This window comes from Branchiostoma belcheri, unplaced genomic scaffold (genome assembly GCF_001625305.1).
Source record: "Branchiostoma belcheri isolate BF01 breed outbred unplaced genomic scaffold, Haploidv18h27 scaffold4, whole genome shotgun sequence".
Lineage (NCBI taxonomy): Eukaryota > Metazoa > Chordata > Leptocardii > Amphioxiformes > Branchiostomatidae > Branchiostoma > Branchiostoma belcheri.
Genome location: NW_017804020.1, coordinates 5,953,030 through 5,967,559, shown reverse-complemented (window position 1 = coordinate 5,967,559; position 14,530 = coordinate 5,953,030). Strand labels below are relative to the sequence as shown.

Here is a 14,530-nt window from a genome sequence, read left to right as displayed (position 1 = left end):
AGCCACGTAAAAGTAAACACGCGAAAAATAGCCCAAAACTCAAACCTCAGCTTGGAGAGTAATGATGACCTAAGAGGTTATGAGAAAAGGAACATTGAGTGTGAGCTAGAGTTCAGTGTCAGAAACCATTTGACTGAATCATGGCATGCAGTAAGTAGGTCAACGCCTGTACTTTGAACATCAGCCGCTAGGAGGCAATACAACGCGTACATGTAGCAGTAATATCTACTCTCCAAGCAGAGGTTGTGGGGGCCGGAACGATCGTTAGCTTTTTATATATGGCCGGGTTTTTTTGTCGCTACCCCCACCAACATAGTGAGTGAAAACATGTACCTCTCTATATATAATGAAAACGACTGGAACTTTACTAGTATCAACAGAAGACAGCAGGGATATGAAATGCGACGCTAAGATGTTCTCTGCTGCTCAGCGAAAGCTGCCTTTATTGTCCGTTAGTTATATCCGTTTTTTCACAAAATTAAGTGAGTGAATTTTCTGAATCAGAAAAGAAAGAAAACAAAACATCAGTCGTCAGGTTACATGTTCCATGTGTTGTTTCAGACTATCTGCTCGCCTGTACTCGATAATGTATCCACCATCACATTATTGTTGACACCAACAGGAATGATGCTGTTCTGCCAAGGTGTAAGCTTGACCTTGTCAGCTTTTCTCTTCCTGAACCTGCCCAGCAGCACAAGGCGGGTCTGGTACAAGACACACACCAAGGCGTGAGCGGCCGGCATGATCACAAAGTTGCTGCCTGTCATAATGACAACAGCCTGCAGCGGGACCGTGTTCAAGTCCAGGAAAGAGTAGATGTACGGGTTTCCGTCGTATCCACGGCAGTCGAACAGCCAGTACAGAAGCACAAAGGTGTTGTAGATGATTCCGAAGAGAACGGGGAAAGCCACGTGGTCGAGACGTGACGGGATCCCGCTGACCATGATCTCTGTGACGGCCATGATGGAGTTCAGGGTGTGGCGCAAGAAGCTGCGGAAACCAAGGGTGACCGGCCAAGGGGACATCCAGTATTCAGCTGACACGAAAAACGAGCTAGCCATGGCGATGTTGTAGATCACCCAGCCGATCTTCAGTGGTGTCTTCACCGGGCCACCGGTCAATTTGCCCCGCTGGTTATCAGAGGCGTGACGGTAGTCTTGAACGCAGACGGCAGCGGCCCAGCAGAAGTGGAGGGTGAAGACCGTGTACGCCCAGTTGGTGAAGTACGTGAACCACCTGTTGCTGTCCGTGGGGATGCTGTAGATGAGGATACTGAGGGTGAGCAGGGCGCACACCACGCGGTACACCACAAACCTCCGCCGGTTCGCAGACCACTGCAACAGAACACAGTAGTCGTCACTGATGACGCATTCTGAATCGGAATAGACCCGCCCTGACTAACCATCACAATTATCATTCAACCAATAATGGGATAGCAATTGGCGGTCCGACCAGTGAGAGAAATAGCTGTATGTCTTGCAAATACTACAGTAGTTGATTTCTGGTTTATTATTTTGCATTTCTACATTTTGACTATTAGATCACGCTACTTGCCATCTGGTGTCACAGCCATCTAGCATAACACCTTGGCATTGGCGTGTCCATCTGGTGTTAGGAGTGGCATTCTAATCTTACATGCTTTACTCTCGAAAATGGAACAAACCGTTCATTTTCACCGTCGGGTGAAGGACTCATGATCAGGTGTGATTTATTTGAATTAAGAAGAGATGGTAAACTTTGCAGCTTAAGAAAGCACTATGAAGTCCAATTTTGAGTCTCTAGCTATGCACTCTCAATAGCTTAGTTATCACACCAATACCTAAAGGGTTTAAAGCTATCAAAATTTGATAACCCACTCTGTATAACTATTTGCTTGAACAATGTATCACTGATATTCGTATACTACTCATTTGTTATGTTGGCTATTTTGACTGCCTTACCGGTGACGTAACGAACGAGCTGTAGTGGGGCGACTCCATGGAACAACCTTCCCGGCGTCCTCTGCCAGAACTGTGCACATGGAGTAGCGATGTCGTCCGCATGCCTCAAGAGGCTGGCATAGTTACACCGGCTGGAGTAAAATAATGCCGAATCAAAATTTACTTAGAAAAAAAAAAGATTTCTGGAGTCCGATGTCCCTGCATCTAACGTTATACGAGCGATCGCCATGACATCACAGCCAGTGAGTGATAGAGGTTAACATGACAGGAACTTCAAACTCAGTAGCTCCAAACTCTCAAAATTACGGATGAGACACAACTTCTGCTGACATTGTGTTCATGCGTTCAGTGCCAAAACTCGTGTACGAAAGCTGAAGCATATTCCTATATATCATAAGATGCATATCAAAGGTGCATAGATGACGGTCTTGAAGAGCTCTTAATATCCCACACAGTACATGTAGCTCCCACCCAGTAACATACGACTTTCAAGCACCAAGTCTTTGTGTAGAAGAGACTTTTCTATCTAGACATGAAGGCTGAAAAACGTACCGTTCAAAAAAGACCAGTGGCAGCGACGTGAATCATGGCCACGCAAGGCGTCTTCAGGTGGAACATTAGCATATAAATGGTGTCGTCTTCTTTCCCAAAGTATGTTAAATGATTGTTCAGGTGCAACAAATCAGACCCAAGACATCCAAGACATTGCAGAAGTCATTTAATGGTTCTATCATTTTGCATTGCGCTTACATTATATTATCTTTTCCAGTGTTTGCTTAGCTAGTTACACAGGCTGATAAATCACTTTGGTTAGACCACACAAACACAGACATACATGTATCTTTGATCCAAGTAAGGCCACATTGCCCTAATTTCATGGATGACATCCTGGTGTGAAAGGACTTTTGGCCATTCATGCTTCCTCAATATTAATTTTAATATTGATAAATTTAAAAATCAATGTACTGTGCTTGGAAATACAGAAATTGCCACAAATATACAAAAAATGAGCAAATGTGTAAAACACAAAACTATACAACCTCCTGAAGAACAAAAGTGAGGGGTTTATTGGAAAATAACTTGTTTTCAAAACCAAGTACAGCCTGTACAATTTCCTTTGTCCATTACAAGTCATTCAAGTGTTTGCATTAGGCTCAGGGTGTTAGCAGGATGTCATTCATAAAATCAAGTCAGAGTGGTCTGATGGACCAGGGTTGGACTAGTCCACTTGGACTACAAAGGTAGCCTGTGTTCTACATCTCTCACTGTCAGGGGCTATGTCAGCCTCCTCCCTGAGAGCTCGTGTTCATACACCAAGCTCAAATTTTACAACTATGGATTCTCCAAACAGGCATGAGCTTTCACTCTGATAAAATCTCTCTTGATCATATATCTATCGGTTTTGTAATGATTACCATTACGTGTTACATGTATATCATTGAGAATCTTCTAAATTTTTCTTTGTGCCTTCTTTGAGCTCAGCTGATTTCATGAGTGGATTGCCCAAAAGGGGAGGAAATTCCCCCAAAATTTAGCGCACTTGAATTAGTGACACTCTCAATGGTATCATTATAGTATCATTGGTATCAATATGGTATCACTATGGTATCATTGCAGGGACAAAATACTTTTTCCTGCATACCAAAAATTACAAGCTCCAGACAGGTTTTACCGACACCACTCAGAATTTAAGAAGTATGGATCATACTAAAACAGTTCAGAAACCATTCTATTTGTTTCATACAGGTGACAGTAGATGGTGACAATCAATAAAAACGTTATACATAAACGTAGACATCAGAAATACCCACTCACAACCTATTTTACCCACACTAACCTGCAGGGTGATTAAACTTTTTAATGACATATACATGTATACTATGAATACTATAGGTGAAGAGATATGATTCGTCACCTTTAACTTTGTGAACTTTTTGTGTTGCATGTATTTGCTGTTGTCAATGTTCCTAACTTTATGAAGACATATTTGTAATGAAGACATAATATTCACTGACAGTCAAATGTAACTGTAATGAGAGGCACTTGTTACCTAGTGTGGACACTATGGACCACAGACTAAGTATTGTGTAACAATACATGCAAACTACACCTACATATACATATACATGTGTACATCCACACACATTAGTGAATGTTGGTTTACACCAAAAATGTATAACATATATACACAGCAGTTGAAGCTCCAAGATGCAGGTAATGACTACCTTTATAGATGTGAGATCTTCAGTGTTTAGATATGTACATGGATGTTGTGAGTGGTCTCTATACAAGTACAAATTACTGGTGTTGGATGTAATTACAGGTAGGTATTATCTGTGACTGATAAAAGATAGCGGATGCTACCTAAAACGTCTGACCATTTTCGAAATCATATCCAGTTGCTTGAGTAACTGTTTTTTGGCATAAATAATTATGTGTGTGTGTACCTGGATGTCTAGCCTTCATTGACGCACAGGTATTGTAACTGTGGATGGCCTACCAAACAATGTGTTGATTTGAAGACATCTTCAGGCTTGTCAAGTTATTGCAGGATATTGTCTAACATGTCTGTGCTTCGACATGCTTCCTGTCCATGACAGACACTGTAGTGTCCTAGCTTGTGTCCTGTATCAAGGCCACACCAAGTTAATTTCTTGGTCCTCAGATTTGCCAAATAAAATGACCACACATATAATTTTGGCCCCGACAGTTGTAGAATGTCCTTGTCTTCCTGGTTGTACATCAATGGTATGCATTCCTATGGCTTTGGTGCACTGGAGTGTATGGTAGTGCTGCACTAATGCAATTGATCGCTAGGGGTCTCTTTTGATCCTTGCATGGCATACATTATACTAACAGTATTGTTTTGGGTGGCTCAGCCTTGGTTCTGTGTGCTTTGTCCAGATTAGATCACGGTGATTAGATTGACAGCACTTGGGTAGAAGATTGACAGGCAGAATGACAGGTCAAAAGGTTATCCATAGGAAATGTCTCTGCAGGAGATACAGGCAATTCAGGAAGCTGAGGAGTGCATGAAGAACCCTCAAATACTTTAAGGAAGCCTAAAACCTGTGATTTCTTGTCTGAAGTACACCATGTACTACCCAGCCTGGTGTGGTGACATTGGGACAAATCACAGAATGTCCAAGCATGTTTTATTATCGTTTTCAAATTTTCCCACTCATTCCATGTTTTCCTGCAGATCTTCAAGAACCATGAAAATAAATTGGTGTGGCCAGTTGACACACTACATATGTATTTAATTTTGTCTCATCATGTATATGTACAGTTATTGAAAGGGTTAAAATATAACCTACATTGGTACAATCCTACATTGCAATTCAAGGTTAACTCCAAAACCCTTTTTATAGTGAATATCTAATTTTGGCTTGGTGTCTTATGGTTGTGACGAAGAAACCTTTTACCCAATCATCACCTAGTCTTATAATTTTTGTCCTTGGGGATTTGATGATTTGTAAACAGACTTATAACTCAATGTTAATGTCATTTAACGATTTTTTTTAGTTGTCTCAATGACAATAATTAAATTGTGGAGCCATATTGGTTATCATGTTCAGTCAATAAAAGCAAAGTTTGAGTTTAGTAATAAAAATCTCATAATCATGTATGTAAATTACATATGGCAGTTTGTTTGTAGCCTTTTGTTTCCTTGTACATGTAAACTATTAATAGTACAACATACACATGATGACACGGAAGAAGCGGTTGTCATTTCTTGAATCAACAAATAAATAACAAATCAATACATAAGGTATGTTGACACTTTTTCACACAAGCATAAAAATTACTAAAAGATCCTGAAATGTCCATCATTCTTTGGAGTTCTGGAGCACATGTTACGACTTAAATTACAGGGCTCGAAATACTGGGTGCATCGGCACCTTAGTGCAGGTAAAAAAATTGTGGCTGTGCAGGTATTTCTGATACGCACATAGGTTCATGTTTATTTTCATTAGCTGTATTAAATGTGAACACCTACGAAGTGTAAAGGAAATAATGGTAGTGGTTTCTGAACAGTATTCAGTACTGTTCATACATGTACTTGCAAAATTCTGAGTAGTGCAGGTAAAATCTGTCTGGTGCAGGTAATTTTCAATGTTACCTGCACCAGTGCACATATGCAGGAAAAAGTATTTCGAGCCCTGGATTATCTTACCATTTATCTATATTGTACCACCTGTACACATCAGTCATTTGCTTTCAGCTTCTCTGTACAATTGAACTGCATGATTAAATGTCAAACTGCTTATCCAACCAAAGTACCCAAAACTTTCTATAAACTTCTAGTATCTAAAACCTTTACAGATTGACTCAGCAATTATAATGTAAATGTAACTACCTTCATTCAAATAAATTATAGCTACCACTACTTGATTGATTCTGTTCCATTTTTACTGCAATTAGACATAAATAGATTTAGGCATAAATAAGCATAAATATCACATGGTGAATGTAGAATAATTGAGGAATTTCCACCTTTGATAAGCAATTACTGAAACTGTGAATTTAGGAAGACTGTTGCACACTTATGTTAGGACAATATTGTCCTCAGTATAGCATGACAATCAACTTTTACATGTATGTACACATTCAATTATTACTACAATATTGAAGTCTACCTCAAATCTAACCTAAGATATCCCACTATCTATATAGCTAGCAAGTCTAAAACCTCAATGTGCAGCAATATCTGGGTATTCTTACAAACTCGTTGGCTTATGAATGATTGTCAGTTTCTTTAAACTCACAACACTTCTCTAGTCACCACTACAGAACAAAGCAGTACACTCTAAATTCTGTCTTCTATTTCAAAGATGATGGTTGTTAGCGATTGCCTATCCTGAGAAATTTGGAGAAACAAGAAAAAACCTTCAGTTTGCATCTTCAAAGTGTAGTAGCTTTTTTGCCTCCACTACCAAGGCTTCAGTTCCTCTGGGGACTTTCTCCCGGCAATACCTGAAAAAGAAGGGGGGCCAAAATTGTCACATTAATCTGTTCAAAGATTTTAAACGAAGACCCCTGCAGTTACAGAACAAGCTGCTAGGGGATCAAAACTTATGTCCCTTCTTCCTAAGTGCTACCTCCATCCAGAATTCATGTTCAGATTGAAAGTTGTGGCAGTTAGGGAATGAAATGATCTGTATGACAGACAATGGCCACCTTTGAACACTTTAAGGGGCAGTCCGTCACATGATCATTTCATTTCCGAACTGGCACAATAGTTGATCTGAAAACACTATCGGAAGACACTATCCAATGTGGAGTTGATGAGTTTGCTTGGCCCGAGGTTACAGCTTAGGTGAACTAGGAAGCAATTTTTTTAGTCAAGGCTGATTTGAATGTGCTTTTCAAAGATTAAATGTTTAAAGATTAGATGTTTGGATGGGGTGATCATGTTGCCCAGATACTCACCACAGCTCCTGTAGCTTTGGGTGCTTCATGGCGGCCCTGACCACAGCTTGGAAGCCGTCTTGCTGCATGGTGATCCACCTCAGCTCCAGCCTCACCAAGCTTGGCAGACGGCCGAGAAGCTGTGCAATGACCAGTGCAGCTTCGTTGCTCAGGTGGAATGACTGCCACCCTGCCCCTGACATGTTCAGCTGTCGCAGTGCGAGCATCGGTTCCATGCTGCTGGCAAAGTTCTTCAGGCCCTCCTCTGTGATAGGGTTACTGCTGATGTCCAACGATCGCAAAGTGCCAGCAACTTGGTGCAGTCGCCCTGCCAGATCGGCAACTGCCACGTCAGCAAGCTCATTGTAGCTTACATTGAGGTTTGTCAGGTTTCTCGCTTGGTGGAGAGCTTTACCGAAGTAGTAGATGCCGTGGAAGGAGATCTCATTCCCGCTGACATTCAGAGTTTTCAAGTATGGCAACTGCACCAAGTTTTCTTCAATGGCTTCCATTGTTTCGTTGGTGGCTTCGTTGTAGGCGATGTTGATGACCTGGACCATGGTTTGGATGAGACTCTTGATGAGGAGCGCGATGTTGTGTGAGCCGATCAGACAGCGACTGACGTCCACCACCCTCAGCTTCGGCAGGTAGCAAACATTCTGAACCAAGTCTTCCCAACACCCTCGATAGTTCCAGGCATCGACCTCATTTTGAGCCAGGTACAGTTCCTCCAGTTGATTCATGTGTTTGAGTGCTTTGCCAATTGCCTCGATGGTGCTGAATGTGGGTGACACGTCGCACAGACTGAGGATCCTGAGTGAGGGCAGATCCACCAACTTGTTGACAAGGGAAGAGAGCTCGTTACCCAGCTCATTGAAGGACACATCCAACTCTTCCAGGGGGACGTGGTACAGGTATTCAGACATGGCCGTCACGTCCTCTCCACTCAGCCCGCAGTCTTGTAGCTTTAACGTGGTAAGGCACGGGAGGTACTTGAAGTTAGCTGCCACCCTTGCTAACCTCCCTCCCAACTGTACATCTTGCATAGTGATGCTGGTGAAGCTCTCGGATGGTTTCAGGAAGGCAAAAGATAACCCAGTGAACCGTCTGGCATCCCCGGTGATGTGGACAGAGCACAGTTCTCGAAGACAGCCCAGCGGCTGGTCTAGAAGACTCAGGTCTTCGCATTCTTTCTCCAAACAGCTCCCCAGGTGTACGGTGAGGTTCTTCAAGTGGGGGACATAGTGAAGAATGTTGAACAGGTACTCTGGTTTCTTGAGGGAGTAATCGTGGAATGACAGTGTAAGGTCGGTTACAGCACTTTTGGGCCCCTCCGTGGCTGTAAGACACAGGAAACATTGCAGGGCAACACTCTCCTGTGAGGGCACACCCATCCAATCTAACCTCACCCGTCTGGACAGAAAGTCCAGCATGCAGCTCTGACACAGCTCCTTTCTGATAGGGCTTTCATACAGACACCTGAGACAGAGGACTACGAAGCTTCTGAACTCTTCAAACTCCGCAGTCGGCAGCTGCTCATGGTAGTAGGCTTCTTCGTGCTCTTGGAGCTCATCTGCATATATCTTTGCCAGATGAGACAGGATGACTTTTCCTGCGATTGCTGCTGTACCACAGGCAAACAGGATGACATTCTCAAGTGCCAGGGCATCTTTGACTGTGTTGAATGGCAGATGCTCGTGGGGACCATCTTGTGGCAGCTGTGTGGCTAGATACCTCCCCGCTACAAACTCCTGCATTGTTGTGTGAGAGAAGAGCAAACTTGATGGTGCCATGATGTCAAGTGACTTTGACCCTGACCTCAAGATGCCAAGCTCCAACAACAGGTTGATACCGTCCTGAATCGGTTCCAAGTCCCTGAGGTTGAAGATAGCTTTCTTCCCCAGGAGCCCATCCATCGCGATCTTCCCGACAGGATTCAGGACTGCCTCAACATCAACGTCCTCCCTTGTCAGCTCCTTGTGATGACGGATGACACAGGACAGGAATTCACTATACAGCCGAGTCATCGTCTCTGGAAATGGCTTCTTTGGGTTGTCGTCCCACAGCACACACAAAAGCCAAATGTGCAGGGAGGTCCGCTTCACGTCCACTGCAGTCACATTCTCGTACTGCTTTAGAGCTGCTATCAGTCCTGCGGCTTTGTGGGGGTTGTCAGGAAAGTAGTTATGGAGCAGCCTGTACGCACTGCGAATGGAGAATCCTGATATTTCCACTCTTGTGTCCATCCACTGCATCAGGTCTGGATAGTGCACGGGGCGAGCGAAGACGATCACACAACTGTCTGGGAAGAGCCTGCCCTGGATCAGCTTCCTGATGTCACCGTTGATGTCAGCTCGTTCGTCATAGCCGTCGATGAGGAACAGCGTGGACCACTGTGTTTCCTCGTCCAGCAGGAAGGCCTTCACACTGTCAATAGAAGCAGAAGCCAGCGGCTGTGGGAACTGGCTTCTCAGGGTATCCCACAGGGTATCTTCAGCAGACACATCTAGTAGATTTATGCTGAAGAGCAACTGAAAACGCTCTACTAGAAACATCCATCTGCCTCGGCTCCACTCTACGGGGACCTTGTTGAGCAGAGTGGCCTTTCTGACCCCCGGGATGCACTGGAAGAAAATCCGTCTTGGTCCCGGCAGTCCCTTAGACTCAAACACGTCTTCAAATCTCTTGAGGCGAACTCTGTGCATGTCTCCTGGCCTTTTTCCTTCCTGCAGGACTTCATAATGCAGACTGACGTCACGCACATCGACCAAAAACTTGTTATTCCATGGCAAAGGTGTTATTTGCTGCATGTTCTTAATGTAAAGTTTGGCTAGCTCATCCCTCAAGTCATGGATGGAAGTGTCTAAGGTTGCAGAGGGCACGTCCCCTTTATCTGCATAGGTTCTGAAGGGACTGTGGGGACTTGTGTCGGCACTACTCTGCCCCAAGACAAATCGTTCCCCTCCAATCAGAATGTCTATTGCCCTCCTAGGAGGCTTTGAACTACTGTCTGTGTGCTCAATGAATTCCTGGCCAAGACTTGCATTAGGGGAATGGGGAAATGAATCATCCAGTAGACTTTTAAGATCAACTCCACTTGGCATTGGACTTATACTTGCGAGGCTAGCGTAACTTGAATGTGATGCAAGTGACTTGGGACTGAGACACTGGCCTCCTTCCTCCTGTTCATCAGAATGTACTTCAGCTCCACTATCTGAAGACACCTCAGCCTCTATTTTCAGACTTGGGGAGAGCAGCACTGGGTGACATTTGTCACTAGTCTGTTGTAGGCACGGGGACTCCTCCATGATGACAGTTCTACTCTGCCCACTGGGCTCTACAGGACAGGTCCTGCTATCTAGGCTTTTCCTCCTCTTCTGTAAAGTCTCTCGTGATTGTCCTATTCCTATAGGCAACTGCCTTCTCATTGTTATATTGGAAGTGGGATTTCAGTCTCTGTGTCTCTGCCATTCTCTGCACCTGCAGTAACAAAAATGTGGAAATATATTTATGCTATGATGATTTATAATAGTTGTCAAAGAAGTAGCACCAATGAATACAATTACATGAAAACAACACGATTTCTGCTCAGTGGATATCATTACAGATGTCAACAAAAAGTCAAATTCAGGCTCTCAAATTAAGGCCCAAATTCAAGTTCCGAGATAAAGTATGGTAGTAAATTGTCTCTATCTTTGTGATGCATGCATTTGTTCCTGTCAAAGGTCACATTTTGAGCCTAAATTTGAATGGCTACATGTAAGTTGCAGTTTTCAATACCCCATTGGACGCACAGTTATGTACATAACAGGTTGTATATGGAATATCAGCATGCTCCACCCCATTGGGAAGCCCATATGGTCCCCAGATGGTGGGAAAGGACAGCCAATTATGCTGCACTCTAGCTATATATATGACCTACAGGACGTTTACCCAGCTGTACCAAGGAAATAGTGCTGCTATGTATGTACTTCGTCTTGAGCTGATACATATATTAACAAACATGATAGAAGAACTCAAACTCATAGCAAAATTAATTTTATGGTCAGAGAACTCAATTTTTACTACAGGGGTAATTTTCCAGCTACCCATTGGAGTCTGGAGAGTACTCGTAGATATGTTACCACTCAGAATGTCCAAAAGAATTTCTTGGAACAAGGTACAAACTACACACATGTAGAAAAAAAGTTTTCTAAAAGTTTTTGCAAACTAACGTTGCCAGTATTTAAACAAGAACTTGGAGATGTCATAACTCCATAAAATATTTTGTGATTACCTTCTTCTTCCTTGCAAGGTCAAGTATTTTACCCATTTGTGTATCCAAAATGTCAAAGACTTTCTACCTCCATGATACATTATGAAACGGGGGGTATAAATGCAAAGGCTCACAAGACTACCCAAGTACCGAAAGTAATTTCTGTCAGGAAACAAATTCGAAAATAATGAAACTAAACAACCATGTGTAATTATTATAAAGGTGTAAAAAAATGCCACTTTTATATGTTATGCAAGAGGCCGACTTTATTGGACTTTTCAGTTCCTAGACGCAAGGACATTATACAAATGTTACCAGGATCCCCATCACTTTCATCAGTTTCTACATCAGTAGGATGCCATGTAGGTGTTAAGTGTTGTATTGTTCCCCATGCCAGACGACTGTCTGTTGTCCAGTCTGTGGTTTTATAATAAAAGCTGGGTATTCAATGGAATTGGGAATGAGTCAGAGTATAGAGGTGGTCAGAGATAGCAAGTTTGACAGAAGATTACATAGAAAGAGACTGTCCCAGCCCCATGACTCCCGTTCATGTGTGCACTGGTATGCCTGTGTCCTGCGTGTGTTCTTCCTAACCCTGTAGTCAGTTCCTGTGCAGCATCTGAAAAGGACCTGAATTCCACCAATACACATGCAGGGTCACAGCAAACTGCCTGGGGGCCCAAATTTATACCACTAAACCTTTATGTCAACAACTATATCACGACCACAGACCATCCAGCACCAAAGGTTATAAAAATATACCATGGTAAATCATCAGGTGCGAAAAATCTACCTTCACCATCTGGTTCACCCCACCTATCCACCTGCTAAATACCATCGCAGTCCACCTGGAAGATCTTGAGATGTACCCCACATATCATCCAGACCGAAATATAGTGTCTCCAAACTCTCCATTGTTTCATGGAGGACAGGTGACAAACTACCTGACGTGTTGACAAAACAGGGTTCAAGTGTAACCTCGAGTAGAATTGCATCACCAAAGCAAAAGAATTATGGTTCAAGCAAAAGGTTGTAAATCTGACAACAAAGTAGCCACATTTCACACTAGGTTGTGAAGGTGTGCGGGGACTGTCAGCAGGGTCATATATTATGTACAGACAAAAGCTTTATAAAGCCCACTTGCATGTAAAATGTGTATTAGTTGCTTCATGAAAAAGGCTATGTTCAAGGGTTGAAGTTTTGTGCATGTTAAAAAGTTGCACGATTATCAATGCTGCATTTTAGACTATGGTAGCCTGGTTTTCTCAATTTTTCAGTGACATTTAAAAATTAAGTTTTCATGAACAAAAATGTTTGAAATTTGCACATGAAAGAAGCTGCTCAAGAAATTACTAGTATGAAATCATGCTTATAGCAGTAACATGGAGGATGGCACCCAAGTCCCAAGCTAACCCTGTTCTGGTCAGATTGCTCCTACAGTAACACAGAAACATGTAACACATACACAAACATGTAACATTAAACACACACACAACGCATGTACACACACACAAACATACATACACACATGACATGTATACACAAGCACACATAACGTTACATGTACATACAAATACATTTGGGCTGGGTGGCATGTAGTGGCAAGACACAATAATAAATTTTCATTCATTCATAATCCATTCAATCATTCATTCATTCATTCATTCACACACACACACACACACATACTACACATGCACAGCACATGCTGTATACACATATACACATACACACAAACTACATCTCAATGCACACACATATGCTTGTACACACACACGCGCGCACACAAATGTACAGACACACACATGTATAAACATTCACACACACACAAATCATGATACTAGTAACATTTTAACACTGGGCAGTTTATCTAGGTGAAGTACCAGCTGAACTGACGCCATGATTTATACTAGTCTGAAAGCTGCCCTTTATAAAGCCCTTTATAAAGCCATAAAGCCATGAGGGGGTCCATGGCATTCACTAGCTCCAGCCTTCACCTTTCCCCTGCTGGTAAATGGGGAGGGTGGGGAGGGGGGCATCCAAAAATTTTGTGACCGTAGCCAAGTGTACTTGTCTCCACAACATTTCCTTACGAGGCGCCAGGCGGGCACCTCAGAAAGGCTGCCTAAAATTATATGCTGTTTACAAAACGGCCTATGTTCGGAGACTGGGGCCAGTATATAATCGTTCCTAAATTATAAGCCGGTCCGTAGAGAATGATCAGGCTACAGCACCACCGGAAATTTCCATCGTGCTTCCATTCAACTGCGTCATCGCGCCGGCACCATGGTGGAAATATGGCTGGGATAGTTCGCGGCCAAGTGGTAGCTAAAATTATATATTCCTGGCGGTATAACTGTTACGTAACGTACGTTTATAATAATTCCATCAAACCTTTACAATATTAACTGAAGCCTACCTTAAAATCCACCACCAGACGATCTCAACATTGTTACGCTGTCAGGTCTCTCCGAGGTGTGCGGCGGAAGTGACGGGGACAAACTGGAGGTCGGGCAGGGCGGTATGAGTGTACACCGTCCGGTCACAGTCATCAGGACACCACCGGTACCCGCCGGTACCAGAGCAGGCCACCAAGACCCGGGCTGCGCTCACAAAGAAAGAAACACCCGCAAACGTCACGGCAGCGATCGCCATTCAACCAATGGGTGACGGTGACGGACGGTGATGACGGGCTGGCGCTTTTTACTTCAAATGGACTCCCCCTTCTTGTCCAAGCCACGCCCACAACTGTCAATCAAACTCGCCGGTGCACGCGTGCAGAACGTGACTTCGGTGTCTGTCAGAGTTGCGTAATCCCAACCAGGTCATGAGGGTCACCGGCTGTAAACTTTATAGGGTTACTTGTATATGCAGCTGCCTATCTTTATTCGGTTGACCAAGGACATAGTCATTGGGTTGACAA

General features: G+C 43.2%; 1 protein-coding gene across 2 annotated transcripts; it reads right to left on the bottom strand.

Annotated features, from left to right (window-relative positions):
• Positions 1-415: 415 nt before the first annotated feature.
• Positions 416-14,346, bottom strand: LOC109477249 (NLR family CARD domain-containing protein 4-like). Of its 2 annotated transcripts, none has more exons than XM_019778329.1 (3): positions 14,027-14,346; positions 7,374-10,832; positions 416-1,257 (listed from the first exon to the last, which is right to left on the bottom strand). In XM_019778329.1, exons 2-3 carry the CDS (start codon positions 10,778-10,780, stop codon positions 558-560), a joined length of 4,107 nt encoding a protein of 1,368 aa, XP_019633888.1. In that variant the 5' UTR covers positions 10,781-10,832; positions 14,027-14,346; the 3' UTR covers positions 416-557. The 2 variants fall into 2 exon arrangements, with proteins under 2 accessions (XP_019633888.1, XP_019633887.1); XM_019778328.1 differs by lacking the exon at positions 416-1,257 and adding an exon at positions 5,079-6,917 and having other exon boundaries at positions 14,027-14,343.
• Positions 14,347-14,530: the final 184 nt, after the last annotated feature.

Excerpts from the sequence above, each read along its gene's own strand:
- LOC109477249 (XM_019778329.1), bottom strand. The coding sequence starts at position 10,780 with ATGAGAAGGCAGTTGCCTATAGGAATAGGACAATCACGAGAGACTTTA. Across the intron at positions 1,258-7,373 it reads CCAAAGCTACAGGAGCTGTG|CATCCCCACGGACAGCAACA; the intron begins GTGAGTATCTGG and ends CCTCATCTACAG.